Below are 21,364 nucleotides of genomic sequence, written 5' to 3'. Positions count from 1 at the left end.
GCAAGAGGGAGAGTACACCCAGGACAGGCCACTAACCTGTTGGAGGGTTAACACAAAGACTGTTAACCCTCCAACACTCGCATTAACACCTATTGTCAATTCAGAGTTACCAGTTAACCTAAACCCATGCATGTCTTTGCACTGTGGGAGGAAGTTAGAATACCTGCAGAAGAACCCATACAGACAACGAGAACATCCAACTCCACACAGAAAGGCCACCAGGCTGGATTCAACCCAAACATTAAACAGAAACAAACAAATAATTAGTAAATCTTCTTGAAAAATACCAAGTACTACAACATTTTCTTTTAAAAACTCTTTATTTCTATATACAATCAGTGAGAGCCACAAACTCAACCCTTCTGTGACCAGGGAGCACCTGGAGCTCTGGAAAACTGGTTACTGAGCACGATCAAAGTGTGACAGTGGCACAGCTGTTGGAACAACACCTTTAGGATCAGGTTGCTGTTCTCGTAAAAGATATGAAGCAGCTTGTTCTGCATTTCTCCTCCACCTGCAGATGAGTAGCACAGGCGAAGGAGAGGAACGCAGGTCTATCGGTGCTACAGACGACGTCCTACTATAAGCCACACTGTAAATTGTCCAAAAACCCCACAAGGCCAAAATATGACGACAGCTTTACGCACGTACAGACACTGATGCACAGAGATACGAATAATGGAACAAGTCACAACACCCAATTTCATCACCAGACAATCACCACGATCCACAAAACACGATCTAAGAAACACACAAACTATAAAGTTATCACAGCTGTAACATGTTTGCTCATCTACCGCTTTTTACTTGTACCTTTTCTTTCATCCAACAATGTAGAAAACAGAAAAAAATAAATCAGTTAAGACTGCGCAAATATTTATTTGGCTAAACTTGGGATGTTGGCACGATTGTGAAAGTCGGCTCTGTTGTGAATCAACATTGCATAAACACAGAAAAGGCAACATTTGGTCTCCCAATACTACAAAAAGAGGATTTTTGGACGTTCACTGGATTGATTCTCCTGACCCTTTCTTTTATACATCTATAAAACGAACTTTACTGTCAGTCAGGTGTCAACAACAGCGCGTTACTGAGTGGCGGGATGCTTAAAATCAAAGAGTCTCTCCTCATCAGCAGGATGTGAAATAAAAAATAAATATTCATAAATCATTTGAGTTTTTAAACAGGCTTGCAGTAATGGAATTACTAGAACTATACACAATTTCAAGTCATGCTTTTAAAACAAAATAAGACAACGACGTACCGTGGAAAGCAAGAGTCTCGCCGCAAACGAGAAACTCTTCAACATGCAATTAATTCAGTACGAAAACCCTCAGATTCGATGGATGTAAATCATCGGGTACATTTCAGTTGGATCTAGTTTAGTGTGTAACAGACAGCGGCAGAATGGAAATCACAGTTTCACAGGATGCAAGACCTTTAAAAAGAGAAAAAAAATAAAAATCACAAAACAGGGACAAAGTCTTTGTCAAATAGTAGTCAGCTTTCTTCTTTTCACCCTCCACTCTTTCCGTTCATCCATTTCCGACTCACGCCTGGCACGAGCACATTCATCTTTGTGATTTCAGTGATAGGACTCTAATGGCACTACACAAGCTGTTTGTGGCCATGCAGAAACAATTAGGAAACAGACATCTCCGGATGAATCTAAAGCGAAGGTAGTGTTCATTCAAGACTCAAGCCCAAAGCTCAACGGCTCTCAACCCCATCTTTATCCTCTGGGTCGCGTTGGTAGTGAGGGGCAGATTAAGGCCATGTGCATTCAAGCATTTCAGCCCTGTCCTGTTGGCTTTTGAGTGCTTTTTTGAGGTACCTGATAAGTCAGATCCTCAGTGGGTGTGGCAAGTTCAGTGGAAATTTTGGGTCTATCATATGCAGTGCTCCCTGACTGGCCACTGTCTGTCCATGGATGCAGTGAGCCGGGCCTGGCGCCCATGAAATTACACAAAGTCGAGGGCTGCTTCAAACCCATGTCAACCACAATGGGCGTAGCGTATTCAGATCCTGAAGATGGCAGGGGTTCGGCGTAGGCGTGGCATAAACCTGAAGAGATGGGGGCGTCATACAGGTCTGGATCAGAGTATCTTGGGGAAGGCCCATCATCTGGTTTAAAGGTTGACCTTGCTCCTAATGTTGTAACGCCACTTACGAGTGGTTGGGCATATTCTGAAAGGAAAGTGTACAGTAAAGAAATATTAAAAATCAAGGGCATCTTACAGATACCAGGTTACCTCTTGAAATTGCTCCCAAATTCTCTAGAACGCTAAGCAACTAAGAAAACCGATTAACAATTGAATTTCTATGTTACAAAAGCCTTTAACTTTCTAATTTTATAGAAGCAATCTGCAGCTGCACAGAGGTTTATAGCAGCAATCCAGGATGTGGGGAATCAAACCGCTAACCCTCCAATTAGTGGAAAACTAATTGGATATCTAATCTTTCCCGAAACTTAACTCTGCCCTGAAGTGGGAAAAACTGGTATATATAAAAGCATGTTATTCAATCCTTTTTTTTGTTTTAGCCAAATACTCTACAGAAAGAACAAAACCATCAGTTAACTGATAAAAATAGACATCTGTGTCACAGCTTCACATGTTAAGAAGTGTGATTTATTTAGAGGACATCAGATAAATACCACTCACATATTGAATGTGTGCACTCAGAGCTAAGTGCTACAGACAGGAAGTGAAAGTCTTTGATTCTGGATTTGTGTGAAAAAGAAAACACTAGATAGAAACACATTTTACAGTGTTGTGAATAAATATTTGCCCCCTTCCAAATTTGTTATTTGTTTGCATATTTGTCACACTTAATTGGTTCAGATCAAACCAATTTTAACAGAAGCACAAAATTTTGAGTTTTTAAATTATAACATTTATTAAGGGGGGAAAATACTATTTCCCCCACTTAACTGTGATTAATGACATTTTTTGGAAACCTGTGGTAAATGTCACTTTCCACAACCAGACCTGATTACTGTAAGACCTGTTGAATCAAGAAATCACTCAAACAGAACCTGTTGTACCTGTCGAACCTGAAGCAGGCTAAGAGATCTCAAAAAGCAACAAATCAAGCTACAAGCTAAAGAAACAGCTGTGAAACAAAGTCACTGACACCTATCAGTCTGGAGCTAAAGTAGAAAAGGGCTACAAAAGCATTTCTAAGGTTCCAGTGAACCACACAATCCCCCAGAACAACATCAAACCAAGAGTCAAACGTGGTGGTAGAGTCATGGACTAGGGCTGCTTTGCTGCTTCGCTGCTTCAGGATAACTTAACTGCAGTCATTGGTGGAATCCTGAATTCATTTTTTTTCCAGAAGTTCTTGAAGCTCAAGCACACCTGGGTTACGCAGCAGGACAATGGGAAGACCTTAAACAAGCTGTTCATGCTGGGAAAAGCTTCCAATGGGTCTAAATTAAAACAATTCTGCAAAGAAGAGCCGTCCTAAATTCCTCCGCAGTGATGTCAAAGATTAGTCGTTATGTTACTGCAAACATTTGGTTACAGTTTTTGCTGCCAAGGGTGGCATAACCTGTTATTAGGTTTAGGGGGCAATTACATTTTTGCACAGGGCCAGGTAGGTCTGAATCACTTTTTCCCCCTCAATAAAAGAAATCATCATTTAAAATCCGCACTGTGTGTTTAGTCTGGTTTTCTTTGTCTAAGATTTAAATTACTTACATGATCTGAAATGTATAAGTGTAACAAATATGCATAAAAACAATATTTAAAAAAAGAAATCAGGATGGCTGCAGATGCATTTTTCAAACACTGCATGTAAATAAATACAAACCTAATTCGACAAAATTAGCACTGATTCTACTGAACCACTGAATGATTTATGTTAACATACTGGAGGCATCTATCAAGTGTAAGTTAATATGCAAACAACAGATCAATACAGTACCCTGTACTAAGAACGTCTGGTTACTTCAGCAGCTCCTGCAGGCGACAGCATTTACCTGCAGGTTCAGCATGTAGCCCTGGTACGACACCCCTCCCCGTTAGCCGGCTGACTTCACTGCTGCTGTATCGCACCGAATCCTCCGTCTCCACCATCTTGGAGGGCAGTAGCTGCTTCATGCTTTTCCACCAGTCTGCTACAGATGCACAGAGGTGCAACAGTAAGTCCACAAAACACATCCAGGCAAACTGAGCTGTCCTGCACGGTGATGACGTACCTGTGCTATCCAAGTGAGGAAGATCATACGTTCCCTCAGAAGTCTTTTTCCTGTCAGAGACGAGTAAAGTCAAAAGGGCAAAAAAACAACAAAAAATAAAGAAAACAAAAACACGAAGAAAGAAGAAGATGAATACCTGTTCTTCCAATGGCAAGCACAACACACAATCAGGATGAGAGTCACAACCATGACCAACACAGGAACCAGGACTGCTGCCAGAGTCACATCTAAAAGGGGGGGGGGGGGGGGGGGATGCACAAAGTTATTATAATATAAAATACTATTTTTTTTAAGTGTTGTTGTCAAAAACTGCACGCACCTTTACCAGTGTGGGGAGGCATGGTGGTGTTTCTTATGTTCGGGGTAGGTGTTGTTTGGCCAAGGTGAGGTGGATGTTTTGTGCCGCCAGGAGTACGACGGGGAGGGGACATCCTTGGCCTCAAATCTGTCGTGCGCCTTTCTGCAAATAAATGAATACAAATGTACTTCCAGTACGGTGCTAATGTCTCAAGCCACCCTGCAGTTCTTTATTTGTTGCTGGGAAAATGGAAACATTTTGTTCTAGCAAGTTAATGAAATGTGGAAATATTGAATAGAAATACACAGTTTGTACAATTCTAATGGGCTTGAAAGTGAACATTTGGTATGACCACCTTGATTCTTCAACACAGCCTGATCTCTGCTAGGCAGCATTTGTATAATCTATTTAAGCAGCCTTCAGGAATAGTTGTCCATCTTAAAAGACATTCAAACCTCTTCTTTGGATGTTGGCTGCCTTTTGTTCTGTTCCATCAAGATGATTCAACACTCCTTCAGTAATGAGATCCTAGCCCTGGGAGGCCAATCCATGACTTAGAGGTGTTCCATTGTGTTTTTTTTCCCTATTCAGATATGTTTTTACTGCTTTCCAGGTGGTACTGCACCAACTTTGACAACACCACTGGCTGAAATATAGCCCCAAACCATGAAAGCACCTCCACCATGTTTTACATGTAGCTGTACATGCTCACTGCTGTTTGACCTCCCCTCCCCCTGATTTTTAGTTTTGTTATTCTATAATTTGGCATCTCTTTTCTCCATGTTTCCCTTCCTTAAGACTTAAAGTTTCGTGCCAACCACTCTTCCACTGAAACCATCTAGTAACTAGTAACAAAGATTTTAAATTTAAATCTAAATTGAAAATTGGCTCTTTGGTTAGTTTGTCTGTTATATGGGGAGACAATTATAGTTCATCCGAGTTTGGTGTCGTTTTTTTTGGTTTGTTTGTTTTGTTGTTGTTTTTTTTTTTTTTGCTTAAATGATTCATAGGCCAGTATTAAGTAGTTGAATAATAATCAGGAACAAGAAAAACTTTGGAGAGAAAGCCTGGCTCCAGAGAAGCAAAATATAAAGAAATGAGCGGTGTCTCGAAACATTTGCACAATACATACATCTGTGTTGATCAGCTCACTTTGCTGATCTGCCAGTAAACATGCCGTTTACCTGAAGGAACTTGGCAGCCAAGCAGCTCCAACTTGAGTGCAATTCTCTTGTACCACGAGATGGGATTGATCCTCACAAACCGGGCCACGATTGGTGGAATGAAGTTATTCCGCACCTCGTCTCCGTAGTTGTTGTTGCCTTGAAATATCTAACAAAATAATAACAAGCTGTCTTATTTGTGTCAGAGGTTTGAACCCAACTGTAGTAACAGCTGCAGGAACAATTCGGTTTGAGGACAAATGCACTATAAGCTGATTACTTTCCAACTTGGCAAGCTAATAATTACTTTCCTCCACACAATATGAGACTGAGAATCCCAGTAGAAAGGAACTGATAGACAGCAGTTTCAGCCCAAGAACTCTGCCACTAAATCCATATCCATCCATTATTAATGCCCGAGTGTCCAGACTTGTCTACCACAGCACTTAACTCAAACCACTGACTGCTCCAATTTCCTGCCATAAACATCTCTTAGTCAATAGTAGCTGCTCTGGTAACAATCCATATTAGTGTCTCTGCAGACTTCTAAAGTGATATTTTGGTCCATCTGCACCAATTGGAAGAAGGGGGTTACGTCATTTTGCTTTGCACTCTTTTTGTTTTTGTAACTGTTGAGCGAGCAGGGTTTATTAATTACCTTGTTTTGTACAGAATTTGATTCTTTGTAGCCGGACCACTGCTTGCCGTCGTTACTGTACAGGACCCGGTATGCTGAAACGTAACACTTTTCCTCGCTGAGGGTAGAACCAGTGGTGATGATTCCTGGATGCATGCACAGAGAGAGGAAACAGGAAGATGACGTACAGCTGACTCGACTGAAAGCTCAGGACTGCGGCTGTGTCCAGAATCACTCCCCATTTACCACATCCTGTATTTACCGTCTGCCGTTTTTATCAGAGATGAGAAGAGATACTGAGTTCTATGGAAACCACAGTCTTGCATCAGGTGTTCTCAAGCGCCACATACAGTAAATGGTTTACATGGAATGCATTTGTTGTGAAGCTTGAGCTCTGGTATCTCTTAGATCTGTTTTTATGCAATCATCATCTCAGCTATGATCAAGTCTTTGCCTCCGTTGTAAATGAGATGGCGTACCTCACCTCACTATATAGAAATTATATTATAACATAAGTAGTAAAAAGTCATAGATATTGTAAAATTGTTTATTTCATTAATTTGCAAAAGGTTTATTTTATTCTATGTATATAGTGCCAAATCACCACAACACTTCCTCAAGGCACTTTATATTGTAAGGTAAAAAGCGTACAATAATAAAGAGAAAGCCCAACAACCAGACGATCCCCTTTGCGTTAGCGCTTTGCAACAGTGGGGAGGAAAAACTCCCTTTTTACAGGAAGAACCCAACGGCAGATTTAGGCTCAGGGAAGAGCAGCCATTTGCTATGACCAGTTTGAATTCTATTTTTGATATATAATTTTTTTTTTTTATTTTTTTTTTTTAGCATCAACCAAACGCTTGTGGCCTGCCAGTGGTGCAACTTCCCCGCCCCTTTTATAGAGGCTCAGAAGTAAGCAACTGCCTTCTGAATTGAGAACAACAATAATGACTCATAACACAAATGTCTGGAAGGGGCTATAACTGTGCCCATGGCATGCACACTACATATACACAGAAATGTTCAAACATTTTCCTAAAATACTGATGAGGAAGCTCTGAGTGGTATCTGAATGTCCATATAGGCATTCAAAGGTGTATATGTACATATGCATGTGAGTGTATGTACATATGTGTTAGGGCTGTTCGATATATATCGGATGACGATATAAAAACATCTATTGTATCATTTGCTATTGTTTGTTTCGTGGTGTCGCAAAATAAACTGTTTACGGCAATATTTTTTCATCGTTTAGATGGTCACTGTAGTGGCTATATTAATTTCTTAAAGTTCTCTCTTTCTCTTATATTTTATATAACCACACTACAGACGGACAAGCACCTGTTTTCATGAGTTTTCGTTAGCAACAACTGTAAAACCATCGTATGTCCGCTTGTTTATTTTCCACATAAACCTTTCACAATAAAGCTCAAGATCCTGTTGACACTTTTCAAAATAAACGGAATCACGTGAAAGAGCAGATTATTTACGGATGAGAATTTAAAAAAGAGCCGTCAGGTGCTAAAAAATAAACCTTAGACTCAAACGTTAGAACAGGCTTCACCCGCAGCACGCCGTGTGATAAATACACAAAGAAAACGGCGGCCGTTACAACTTATGTCTAAAAATGTATAGTTTCATGCATCGGTTAAAACACTCGACTTCAGGTACACGACGCCCAGCTGGAAACAGTTCCCGCAAGTCGAGCTGCCCGAGATTTACAGAATTTACATTTTTGTGATTTATATCATTATCGGACGATAGAATTCTTATATTGGGATATGAGATTTTGGTCATATCGCACAGCCCTAATATGTGTATATGAATACATTAATACGTTCACTCTTTACATGTATATATCAATGGATAGGTATAAATGCACCCGTATGGGTATGTGATTTGAAAGTAAGATATTATTGTAATCATTCACTATACAGGAGGGGGAAGGATCGTATATGTTAAATCTAAGTTACTTATATACAGTTGATGTTTTATACAAGACAACGTCAGAGAATCACCAGCCAATCATCCACTGAAGCCTGGTGAGATTTTACAGCTAAGCCTATAACCTAAATTAGAGACAGTGGCTGTAATGTATGTGTATGTGTTGTGTTTATTGAATGAACATAACTTTGTTATTAGAATTTTGTTTACCTGTGATCCGCTTCTCCTTCTTGAGATCTACCTGCAGCCACTGCTGCTGGTCACTCTGAGAAGGGGCCCATGACAGTCCCTCCTTTTTGAGCCGTGCCCCTGACGGTGCCCACACACGAGTGCTCCAGTCCAACACAGATGAAGCACTGAGCTGAGTATCGGCAACGCCCCCAGATGCCAAACCCAGCGTTCCATAGCAGCCTGAAAGCACAAACAGACCCTTAGCTTCATTAATAAGAATAGAAAATCTTTAAGAAATGAAATAAAGCTTGGGTTGCATTACATTAAAAAAAATAATCTTCAAGATTTACATCCTAGTTGATGACGCCTGTAGCAACAGAAATTCCAGGGGAAAGTCCCCCAAAATATTTGGACGTCCAGTCTCTGACATTAGATTTGGAGCCCTGTAGAATTTTACAGCTCGGACATGATATTTTCTTTACAGACAATCACATTTTAAAAAGCCCCCTGACAAAATAATGACATACAAGCACCTAAAAACACCCCTACCAAAATAATGACAGTAAGGAAGTGAAATTCATCATAATTCTTTAAACAAGTGTCTCTTTCCCTTGTTTTCCCCCCGTTGATAAACAGAGGATGTTTCTTAAGCAACCTATAAAACATTTAAGCAACTTATTTACAAATCAATTTTAAATTGTATCTTGTATTTCTCACAAAAACATGTCATCGACAGCAAGTGAACAGAATCTGAAAATCATGTCCTTAATAGGAAAAACAATACAGCAAAGACCCTGGATGACTCACCGTTGGTCGTGAAGGTGAACAGGCTATCTGACCGAGTTCCTCTAAGGAGTAAGAAAGAAGATCCAGCAAATATTATGATTTACCAAACTGTCAGAATCATTTATATTTGCATATATATTTAACCTTCTCTAGGACAGAGACCAACTACATCTGGTTTAATAAGAGGAGCAAACAGAGAAGAAGAGCATGTGTGTACTGTGGTGAATCTCTTACACAGTGGAAGTGACATTGTTAGCCAGTGTGCCCTCATAGTGAGAGATGCCTTTGCTGTTGACCACACTGATATTCCCTCCTGCTGCATTGGACACCACACCTGCATGGATTGCTGCCACACACAGAGGGGAGGACTGTGGAACGAAAGGAACAAAGGATTAAACTGATGTATTCTTATTATTATTATGTCCTTTTGTTGTTACAAACCAGATCAGATTAACTAAATAGTAAGTGAATCAGACCTGATTCACCAAAATAAAAGATACAACTAACATCTGAAATGCACTTTTCACGAGATTAAATAAAAAAAATTCTTGCTATTTCTAAATCACTCAAGGACATTTAAAGAGGTTGAAATTTGAATGAAAGTTAAACAGTGTCATCTCAGAGAGACTTTGTTTTCTACTATAACCACTTTAAATCACCTAAAAAGTCCACTTCTTTCACCTTATCAGACCTCGCAGGTCACAAGAGAAACATCCAGTCTTGATGTTTCTGTTTTCTACCAGTCGTTCCTGTCTGCATGAATGTGGACCGCATGTTGTAGTCTTGTGACTTGTAGTCTGTTGGGCCATTGTCATTGATGTTGTTAATGTACGACTGGTCATATTAGTTTGCAAAAATTTTTAGCATAAAGTCTGAATATAGAGTAGAAACAGACTAGAAAAAGGCTTTCAGATGCACCCCGCCTCTTCCCCTGTGATAACTGGATGGATGGATGGATGGATGGATTCCCCCCCTCAACAGAGGACCCACAAGTTGATTCATCAATAGAAAAACGCTTCATTTTATGTTTCTTTGCTAAAAAAAATAAATAAATAAATTGAAAACCATATCTTTACTACCTCACAAACACAGACTTTGAAAAGTTAAACTTTTTGGAATCATGAAGTTTTGGAAAAGGAAAGACAATCTGAGTAGTAGTGGCGTTCCTATGTGGCACACATGTGGTGCCATTACAAATTTGCTCCATTTTCAAGCTGCTGAGTGGAAACAGGCAGTACCGCTTTGCAGCATAATAGCTTAACCTTCAAACCGAGGGAGATAAAGGCTGATGAGTCAGGATGATGTCACTTGTGTGCACAGAGGATAATAAGTGGCAATGAAGGTAATGATTCCCTCCCAGCTGCATTCCTGTCAAAACCTGGTGCCACATCACTGAGAAACTGACAAAACCTGATCCCGCTCTGGCCACGAGCTCCTTCCGATGAGCAGCTGGTGGTGCGAGGGGGAAAATCGTCTTACGGGAAAGACCCACGCTGGCATTGTGGGGGAAGATTGGGGGGGGGGGGGGGGGGGGAATAGTGACAAGCCCACGCATGTATTCACAAACACGCATAGCAGTTAGAGGCTGCCACAAGCAATCAACACTTTCCGTGTGACTCTTAAACTTCCCCAAAAACACATACCGCATCCTTAAGAGAGCCAGCCAAAACCACTAACACAAACACAAAGTAATGCTCCAAACCACACTGCCCTGCCTCCAGCAGAGGAAACCACGCTAACACACAAGACTAACACGTGTTATAAGTGGGAGATGGAAATTTTAATAAATAAATAAATAGTAGAACATGGATCACCGAATAAATCTGTGAAGTAAAACTATTAAAAAAACTAAAGTCAGCTGCAGGATTATGATCTGGGTGTAGAAACTGATCCTTGTGAGAGACGCACACACTCACCATCATATTCCACACTCACAAAGACACAATCACGAATGAATCACATGCAGACAAGCAAAAGCGGCTCCGGCATGCACGTACACAAAGGGTTTCTCCAACTTCTAATCACACTGATTCACTCTTCAGGCTTTTTGCTCTCCAAAAACACACCACACACACACACACACACACACACACAGCCCTGCTCAGCACCCTCCTGCAGCTGGACTGGATTACAAGGTTATTATTTTCGTCCAAACTATTATCTCACCTCCCTTTCACCCGCTGACCCTGCCCCTCCTCTGTTCCTGTGGGGCGCCTCGTTCCCTGAAGCACAACCCCACGCTCCTCCCTATCCTCCCGTCAGCCAGCAGCACCACTCCCTCTCTCGCTCCCTTCCTCCCTTCGCTCCTTATGAGACATCCTCAAGCTCTAAACATGAGGTCATCAACCTTAGTGAGACTTAGTGCCCGTGACCTCACACGCAGCGGGGGTGCTGTGAGGTCATCAATCCAAGACACGTTTGAGCAACCGCTCCTTTCGCCTCCTTCACAAAGATAACTTGTAGCTAAGAAAACATAAATAAAAGCGATGCACGTGTATGTCTGTGCATAGACGGGGCGTCTACCCACCTCTCTGTAACCATTGGGTATAGTTCCAGAAATCTCCTCTGTAGATGTCAAGCAGCCTGCCGGACAGTACTTCCTAAAAAGAGAGCGGCACGTGCACAATTCTTATCCACCAGTATAATCAGTGCGCCGACATGCACAAAAAGCAAACTCTGTTTACCTGTACTCTGCCTCGGTGAAGTTCATTCCCTTGTCCATGCAGGTGATTAGATCTGCAAAGGCAAATAAACAGCGTCAGAACTGGTTTCTCTGCAAGTATCACCCACTTTTTTTTTTCTTCTTAAATCCACCCTTTCAGTTTCTTTACCTTTTGAACCGTTTACCATATCCAGCTAATCATCATCGTAATCGCTGATTAATGTTAAACATACATTTCGACAAATCCAACGTTCTGACTAAATTTGGCCTCACGGTGACAGTGAGTGAATCATAAGCCCCACTGGGTTTCCTCGGAGTGCCACGAGGGTGGGTACATTAAACATTAAACAGCTGTGGAGCAAAGTGGTGAGATGGACCATTCAACAGAGTGCACCGTTGCTAGACTGGCTAAAAGCAACCATCCAGAGCACTCAGGTTGAAATGTTTTTTTATTTATTTTGTGTTGTTCAAGCGAGCAGATGTTCAGTAGATCACAGCAGACAAATAAACACAGCAAAGTAATTGCATTAAGTAGCTGGAATCAGTTCATTTTGGAGCAAATTTGGTCATTTTTCACATCTAGGTCGAACACGTTAAAGTCATCCAGTGAAGGATGTGTGTTATTGGAGGGGTATGTGAGTTGGGTGTGGACGTGAAGTCCAACAGGATGATGTGGGCTACTAAGAAGTGTAAATAAACCTCGTGGAGATGGTCAGTGTGTGGGAGTCTTCACCACATTACAAAGAGAAAAATAAAACCCTTTATCTGGCAGACCAACCAATGAGTCAAAAAAATGACAAACACCCCCAATCACCATGGTTACTCAGTTACTTAGCTGTGCAAACTGTCCACCCACGCTCATCTGCATGCATCAGTTACAAGACATCAGCGCCTTTGTGGAAAAAGTGGCTGGGCGCACTGATGGCCTTGTTTACCTTGCAGTGTGATTCAGTCGAGCTGAGATAACCGCCATGACAAAAATATTACTGCGTCGCACACACGTCACTGCTGCGGCTTTCTTCTTGTGGCTCCAATTATCCATTTATCTCCAAAGCATCCACATGACGAGGCACGTCTTCAGAAACAAGGGAGATGCTTACTAAGGAAATAAATCTCTACTTTTAAATCCTTGGTAATTAAGCTAACGTACAGCTTTGTCCCCATTGTCCCTGTGCAGAACTCTAACGTGAGTGACTTGGATCGAGCTGCCACCGGCTGTTTCTCGCGTCCATTACAATTCATCTAATCCTGCAACCTCACTACTGTGTATATATCACAGTTGAGCGCAATTAGGACTTTCTCACAGGATGCAAGTCTTACAATAAAACCACAAACCATGAATATTTTTTCAATTACTCTCACTTCCTTTTACCCCTCAGTGCCATTGTGGCTTCACTGTGGCTTTGCCCCTTTTCCACTTCCCAAAAAGTCTGGATATTCCTTCACCCCCTCCCTGCTACTTTCATTAACTACACTCAGCTTTAACCATCACAGCCCAGTGGGAACACATCCAGTAAGAAAACAGTAGATTTACTTTTTTTCCCCCAGTCATGGTATGCTGCTAATTTTCAATCTGGCCAAACCCAAAATTGTGCACATTCAGTGGTTAGCATCTGCTCATGCCACCCCTCGCTGTTCTCGCATTTATGTAAGAAAAACAGCCATCTGAAACGATGCCCACTAGCATGATCACCCTGCCCATACTGCAGCTGGAATTCCAGACATGTGGCTGATGGCAACATCACATTCACAGCAGAGCAGCTCCTTATCTTTGCTGCATGTTTAAATTCGTATTCAGCGGTGAGCAAACACCACATCGGAAAAAGCCTCTCATGCGGCCTCGAGCGCCGTCGCCACAGAAGTGAACACACAGTTCTCTATTCAACTCCCACCTTTCTTTTTTTGTGAGGTCTTTTTATCACCATGGATATCGTTTGCTTATAGGATAATGAGGCATGCATGTCATCTACATTGGTCCTGATCATAAAAACATTCAACATACATATAACACTGTCAGTATGAGAACATATTAGCCGGTGTGTGTGTGAAGGGCCTTTTTGCACAAACACACAAATATTTAGAACCATTTTCTTTTTAAACTGGGGGAAAAAAGCCAAAGGATTTAAATCGAGCAATCAGATGAAAGGATGTTCTGCAGCCTCTAATTGACTAACTTGTTGCGACTAATATATGATATTAAATATCCAGGCAATACAAAAGCACTAGTTTTCAAATATGACTTAGAGTGACATTGTTTTTAAGCACAGTGGACATTGAAGAAGGGTTATTTCCCAGAAACTAGCACCAAGAATGTGCACAATGGCCAAATATCTATTTATTAGCACGCACGTGCTTTCAACTCCATTACATCAGTTTGTTATTTACCAAATGGAATTCTTTAAGAGGCAGATGATTAAATTAGCAAAATAAAATGTCAAGTCACCCTCCCTGCCCAGCCCCATTAAAGATTCTCTTGGTTCCAAGTGTTTGGACACATCTGAATTGGCCCAGTGGAAAAACTGCACAATCCTCAAAAAGATGTTTAAGGCAGCCGTAGAAAGTCAGACCTGTTCCAACTTTACCCATTAGAAACAGAAGACTTAGACAGTCCCGTCTAGAGGTTGCAGTGTTGGCCAATTAGGTGTATCACTTTTGCCCAGACTGATCGACTGACGTTTTCATCCACTAACACCGGCAGGATTTTTGACAAACATAGAGAAAACTGGATGATCCAACAGGAGGGAGATCTGCAGTTCTCACACACCAACAGTAACAGGTTGCCAGCTTTTAGACAAACCCATGTGTTACTGATCTGCGTGCAAGACTTTTCCAGAACACCCAGATTACTTCAGAGCTGTTAAAATAATGTGAAGGTGCAGAACGAAATAGCTGTGATTAACCCAAACTCACAATCGCTGAATCAAGTCTTATTCCCCCACCCCCGGGGCCGAAGCAGACGTGCACACAAGCTCAAACTTGAGATTTCTGAACCACACGACTGTTACTGCAGGCTGGGATGATAAGAAGACGATGAGAGACTTCGGCGTGGGTGAGCTGAGAGTCTGCCGTTACCTGCGTGTTCAGTGGTGGAGTAGGACAGGTAGAAACCGCGTCCAGTATGGTGGGTCCCACTCATGAACTGCACAGTGGCCTGGTTGCCAGTGGAATTGAACAGATGTTCAACCTTCAGACCCAACCCGCAGAGTTTCACTGTTAAGCAGAACAGGGATACAAAGAGGCTGGTCAGTCACACAAATTAATGCCCCAAAAAACAAAACGAAAAAAACAACACAAAACCACAGAAACAAGATTTCATCAGTTTTATTAAGTAAGATGGACTTGAGGAGTGTCTCGGATATATTCTGGGAAAAGTCAATCTAATTTTCTTTCTCCAGGATTCACCAAGTTAAATGCAGGTCTTTACCTTAACCTTCTGATAAAGAGCAACCTAACACCTCCTTCATGGTCATAATGGCCTAAATTATAATATAAATATATTATAATAATAACATAAATATGATGCAGACTCGTCAGCCACAGACTGATATATTTGTTGAGATATTCATGTGCACCATCATGTATTATAATACACTTTCCAATGCTTTACACCCATACATAGCAATATTTTAGATTGATATAAGGCAACAGTGTTTCCAAAAACCTTGGGACATTGTCAATCTGGTTATTGAAAATTTTCACAATCAGGCAGCAGCTCGTCTGGCTCAATTCACAGGTTATTGCACGTAAAATGACAAATGTGACCTCGACCGTGAGCGCAGTTCAGGTAAAGACCCATTAGGTGAGCAACATGTGCACATTTCACTAATATTCTAGGAGGCATAAACTTGTTGCTGAGGCTGTGTGAGATGAAAGCAGAGTGCAGTATTTTGTAAATCATTTAAAGCCAATATTTAATTGGAAATAGCACAAAGACATAAGAAATGTTACAACTGATTATTTTAAGCATGTGTTACTTTAAATCTGATATAGCGACACAAACGTAACAACGCATTCAGACGGGGGTGACGAAAGTAAAATATATACAAAAAATCTGAAGAATTGGTATTTATAATACATTTTTTAAACGTATAGATGTTTATAATCACTGCATGTGTATGTATTTGTACATACATACGCTATGATCATTACAATAAGATACAGTGTTCTAACCTTTTCAAAAATAGGAAAGTAAAAAATCTTGACCTGGATTCTGGAAGTTCGGTGGATGGCTTTGGCAATGAAAATGAGTTTTGCTCAGTTTATACTAAATATAACACTTGTGATAATAGGCCAAAATTTTCTTATTGCTCTGATCGCTTCTGATCTACCAAAGTTAGACGTCTGATGGCAAAAATATGAGAAACTCAATAATAAAAAGGCTCAGAGACGCTGCTGTGCATCTGTATTAGTAGTATGTATTAGCACCTCGTATTAGCAAAGACCAATGTTGGAAACAAACGCATGACCTTAGCAGGCTTTATATTCCCTATGCATCATGCAATGACTCTGACTTTAGCGTATTAAACTGCCCAAAAACACCCATAGCTTAAAATAATCCACCCTTGGCTGAGATCAGGGCGAAATCTGCCTAATAACTTACAATGGCGAGGTTATAACAGTGAAAGACAATATGTCCTCCAATTTCCTGACATTTAACTCCTTTAATGTAATAACCACATTTCTCCTGTGCCTATAAACAGATAATGTTCATTATCTGCTCATAAGACGCGTTTTCCAAGCTCATCTGAAAGAAGAGGCGTTTGCAGGCATTTCAAACGTCCGCACACAACACTGAAGTGAAAAGCCAGACATCATCAAGAAAAGGAAGACGCAACAGAATTAAGATAATGGGTTAATAACAATGACACAGTCTCTTCAGTAGTATGGTAGTTCATTATTTGTAAGAAGAGTGACAAAAGAAAGGAAAGCTAGAGAAAAATGATTAAACTGTGGGTACAGTCTCTCTCATCTTTGGACACCGGCCAATCATGACACAGAGTGGGTGTGAATGTTGAACTGTCGATTTCAGAAAATTGCTAGACTCTGACACCCAACAGGCAGTGTTAGAATGACGCACAGAGAAGGGCTTTCCAAAGATCAGTCCAAAACCTGACAAAAACCTATCACAGACTGATCTGCTGCTTTATATTGACACAAGCAGGATTCCCTTACTCTGTATTGTTTACTGCATGTTTATTTTTAACAACTTGGATTTGCCCTCTACAAAACATTAAGTCCAGTTTAACATACGCCTGTCACCCTCACCAATCTCGCTCCTGTTTGGACCGATGCCGTTGTACAGGCGGAGGTAGTTGACCTGGCAGTCGCTGTCTTCAATGTCCAATAAAGCAAAGAGAAAATGGATCCTCTTGTCATGCAGCACACTGATCTCCCACTCGCACACAGTGTTGTTCGGATACGTCCTTGGGTATCCCAGAGAGGACAGAGTCCCACTCTCGGGGCCAAGTACACTGGGGCCACAGCCATCACCTGTGGAACAACAGAAACACAGTTTGGGTTTTAAGAAATGCAAGAAAAAAGTGGGTGTGATTTACACCATCTAAAGTATAAAAGTAACACCACATCTCTTGGTTACTGGGCAAAAACTAGCTTTTGTTGATGTTGTGTTCATGGTCACTGAGATCTTGTTGCAATAGACAATAAATTTACTCAGTTTCACTTAAAACAAGCAAAGATATGTAAGGTTTAATGTTTCCTTAAGCAATTTAATTGCAAAAACGTGACAACTGAGGTTTATTTTAAGTCAGTTCAACTTGCACTGTCCTGCTGAGTTACCCCGCAGTTCAAAATGATCCCCAATACAAGTATAAACAGGCAACGAGCTAGCAGCTTATTGCTTCACATCTGGCGGGGGCTTTACCTTTAGTCTGCTCAAACTGACTCAGCATTTTGAAAAAGTCAACAAAATAGCTGTTATACATAAAATGGTTATATCCACAGACCATATATAAAAGATGGCTCTAACCACAATGACATCATAAACTGGTCAGAAAAGTTCTGAGGCGATTCTCTGAATTTTATGGAGAGAATTTCTAGGAGCAGCCAAGTAGGGGAGTGGCTCAACTTTGCTGGTCTCAGGATCACCTCACAATATGGCTCTCTTGACTTCGTCAGGTGATGCTCTCGACCTCATGCTTGGGCGTTTTGCAGCGTGAAGCGGAAGAACTAAAGTAGTGTAGTAATGTAGATGTGACAGTAAAACTGTTGATTAACTAACTCTGTCTACATTCCTACCTTGTGCTATGGACACAAGCAGTGGGTAGTGACTGAAACAATGATGTTGCATACAAGCAGTGCAAATGAGCTTCCTCCAGAGGGTGTCTTTGAGAAAAAGGTGAAGAACTCGAGGCAAGCGTCGCCTTTAAAAGGGACTAACAATGACAATGCATGTGAACCCTGGAAAATGTTGAAAGCTGTCCTGTTCAACATATCGATAACACCATTATCTCACCAGGCAATCACATGACTGCAGCTCAATGCATTTAGACATATAGAAATTGTAAAGTTGACCAAGCCAAGAATCATAATGAGGAAGAAACGTGATTTTAGTGACTTTAAACGTTCTTTTTGTTGCCAGATGGACTGGACTGAATTGAATATTTCAAAACTTCTGATGTACTCTGATTTTCCTGAGATCCATTTCTTGGGAATATAGAGAATGACCCGTAAAAGAAAAAATTATCCAGTGGGTGGCAGTTCTGTGGGCAAAAAATGCCCCGATGATGTCAGAGGTTTGACTTGACAGGAAGGCAAAATTCAAATAACCACTCATTACAACCAAGGTGCACAGAAGAGCATCTCTGAATGCCTGATACATGAAACCTTGAAGTAGCAGGGCTACAGAAGCAGAAGACCACACTGGGTGCCACAGCTGAGGCTGAGGCTACAACTCACAGACCCACAAAATAATGCCTGGTTTGTTGAGTCTTGATAAGAGGTAGGATCAGAATTTGGCTTAAACATCAGGAAATAAATGATCCATCCTGCCTTGTATCAACAGTTCAGGCTGTTGGTGGTGGTGTAATGGTGTGGGGGATGGGGTTTTTTGTACACTGCCACCTCAGCACCAACTGAGCATCATGTACTTGAGTACCACCTATGACATCAGTGACAGTCTAGCCATCTCCTGATGGCTTCTTCCAGCAAGATAAACCACCATGTCGCAAAGCTCAAATTATCTCATACTGGACTCTATAACATGACAATGAGTTGACTGTGCTCAAACAGGCTGAACAGTTGATAGATCTCAATCATGTCAATATGGACCAAGATCCCTCAGGAATGCTTCCTTGGTTTAGCTATGCCATAAAGAATTAAGGCAGGGGTCCGATCGAGTACTTAGCAAGGTGTAGCTAAATGTTGTGGCTGGTGAGTGTATGTTGACCAATATGAACTAGTATCTATCTTTCTCTTTTTTTTCAGCAAAGCATAATACAGAAAAAGATGTTTGGGCTAATTTAGTGAGGGTGTCCTCACATAACGCAGTTTGCTTTCCAGAGCGACTGATTCCTGTTGTTTATAATGACCTTTGCGGCACATGCAGAAGTGTCCAGTGCTGCTGAGTCCAGGAGGGATTTCACTGTAAGTCGCCCACTAGCTTGTGAAACACTTGTGGAATGACCAGTTTCTCACTTTAACATATCTGCCATACTTTATGCAAAATCTATACACAAGAAATTCAGATGTAATGACACTTGAACTTCTTACTTTTTGAAAACTTATAGCATTTGGTCAACAACAAAAACAAAGTTTTTAATGCTGCCATACTTTTTAATAACAGTGCCTGTTAAATTATGTAATCCAATGCAGTAATGGTGTTCAGTGAAGGGCTAAGTATTACTTCTTGTTTAGTTTTTATAGACAATAAAAGAAAATGTTGGCTGTTCTCCAGAGAACAACACATGAACCTGAAAGTTAACGATTACATGTGAGGTGATTTAGAGACTTTTTCAAAAATTAAAAGCTGTGTTTCAACAGAGCGTGTGTGAGAGAGAAAGCAAAGCCTCTGAGTCTGTGGATGTTGTGTGTGGCTCTGAGATAACACTAAGCAGTCACGCTTCATGGTGCTAACTCGATGTTCTGTGGACCTGCAGTTACGTAAGAGCCTCTCAGTGGACATTATCCAGATGAACAGGACAAAAACAAAGCAGCTTCCCTCACCCTGACTCACAAAAGTTACCGAGCAACTGTATGATGCAGATTACTTTCATAAAAGGAGAGCTCTCAGGCTCAAGAAACAATACTGAAAGCAAATGTCTATCATCACACCCATCTATTAATGTGAATGTACAGTTAACGTGAAATGCAAGTTATGACACACTACGTCCACGTGTTTACAGCATTACCCCCACTGCTACCCCACCCCCAATCTGTGGCCACCTGAGGACTGTTGACTTTAAAATATATATACTTATATTTGCATTTAGCTATAATATAGCGTCATGTTAGCATTCTCCAACCAAAATATATTGTTACCCGGGGTTGTTATGCTAGCTTTAAAGTAAAAATTGGGCTACCTGAAAAAGGCAACAAGGCCACAAGCACCCAAACGTGCTGTCCTCTCGTACAGAGACCTCAAAAACCAGACTCCATTAAAAGATTATGTCAATTTAAAGAGAACAGGGGCACCAGGGAAAAAAACACAAGCAGAATACTGTTGCTTTCAACGTTAGCCAAAACATTTCATGCAGCACGTTAATTCGGTAAGCACCCGTTTTATAAGGCGGCAGTTATTTCCCAACAGTATCCGTTTTTTAGGAACCGGTTTGCCTGGTTTTACTACAACCGTCTCACACCAAAAAAGAAAAACATCACGACGGGCGGTGGCGAGCTGTGCTCAACTCCACGTACACGCGCGCACACACACAGGGCCATGTAAGGTAGGTTTAAGTTTTGTTGACCATGACAACACACTTTAAACAGCCCACAAAACATCGACACGTCTGTGTTTACACTTTAAATCGGCATGGCCGCGGGTTTCCGCGGTCACACACAGCTCGTCCAGTTGTCGCTGCACTGCAGAGTGGTACAAACCTTTCTGCCCCCAGCTCTCCGTGGTGAGAATGATGAGTATCGACAGGACGAGAACCCCAGCCCCTGTCGGTCCCCTGCCCACCATTACCGCTCTGCCCATAGCAGCCTGCAGTCTGAATGCATAATGCTTGCTTCCTGGCCGGCTGATTCAACCTGTACCGTGGAAATAAAAAGAAAGGCAACCCTTCATCTCTTCGAAATACAGTCCGCGGGTGGTGTCTTCCTGAGGATTTTTTCTTCTTTTCTTCTCTTTTCTTTTGGCTTATCGCTCAATAGTCCAGTGGTTTGCGACAAACACACTATGGAGGTAAACGCTCCACACGCACACACACTTATCCACTTATTGTGGAGCTACTTCCTCCACTCCACCGAGGCTCCTCCTCCTGGACTGGGATACCCGAGTCCCCCAAGTGGTCTAAATGGTCCTGTACTGCCTGCAAGCACC

The 21,364-nt window shown here is 41.4% G+C and overlaps 1 protein-coding gene across 5 annotated transcripts; it reads right to left on the bottom strand.

The window, feature by feature from the left end:
- Positions 1 to 301: 301 nt before the first annotated feature.
- dcbld2 (discoidin, CUB and LCCL domain containing 2) lies at positions 302 to 21,027 on the bottom strand. 5 transcript variants are annotated; one of them, XM_085134928.1, is made up of 15 exons: positions 20,920 to 21,027; positions 17,131 to 17,355; positions 14,938 to 15,075; positions 11,888 to 11,939; positions 11,731 to 11,803; positions 9,438 to 9,571; positions 9,225 to 9,265; positions 8,457 to 8,657; positions 6,324 to 6,448; positions 5,687 to 5,834; positions 4,524 to 4,664; positions 4,341 to 4,431; positions 4,205 to 4,254; positions 3,986 to 4,123; positions 302 to 2,187 (listed from the first exon to the last, which is right to left on the bottom strand). In XM_085134928.1, the coding sequence occupies exons 1-15, from the start codon at positions 21,017 to 21,019 to the stop codon at positions 1,793 to 1,795; spliced, it is 2,052 nt and encodes a 683-aa protein (XP_084991054.1). In that variant the 5' UTR covers positions 21,020 to 21,027; the 3' UTR covers positions 302 to 1,792. The 5 variants fall into 5 exon arrangements, with proteins under 5 accessions (XP_084991054.1, XP_084991055.1, XP_084991056.1 ...); XM_085134929.1 differs by having other exon boundaries at positions 3,986 to 4,120; XM_085134930.1 differs by having other exon boundaries at positions 4,530 to 4,664.
- Between the last annotated feature and the right edge of the window lie 337 nt (positions 21,028 to 21,364).

Source organism: Neolamprologus multifasciatus, chromosome 16 (assembly GCF_963576455.1).
Source record: "Neolamprologus multifasciatus chromosome 16, fNeoMul1.2, whole genome shotgun sequence".
NCBI classification, from domain to species: Eukaryota; Metazoa; Chordata; class Actinopteri; order Cichliformes; family Cichlidae; genus Neolamprologus; species Neolamprologus multifasciatus.
This window is presented reverse-complemented; position numbering and strand designations above follow the sequence as displayed.

What these genes read in the sequence shown, in the direction of transcription:
- dcbld2 (XM_085134926.1), bottom strand. Translation starts at nt 21,019, where the DNA reads ATGGGCAGAGCGGTAATGGTGGGCAGGGGACCGACAGGGGCTGGGGTT. An exon ending in GGAGAGCTGGGGGCAGAAAG is followed by an intron (nt 17,356 to 20,919) that starts GTTTGTACCACT and finishes GTTGTTCCACAG; the next exon opens with GTGATGGCTGTGGCCCCAGT. An exon ending in GCCTCCCCACACTGGTAAAG is followed by an intron (nt 4,432 to 4,523) that starts GTGCGTGCAGTT and finishes CCCCCCTTTTAG; the next exon opens with ATGTGACTCTGGCAGCAGTC.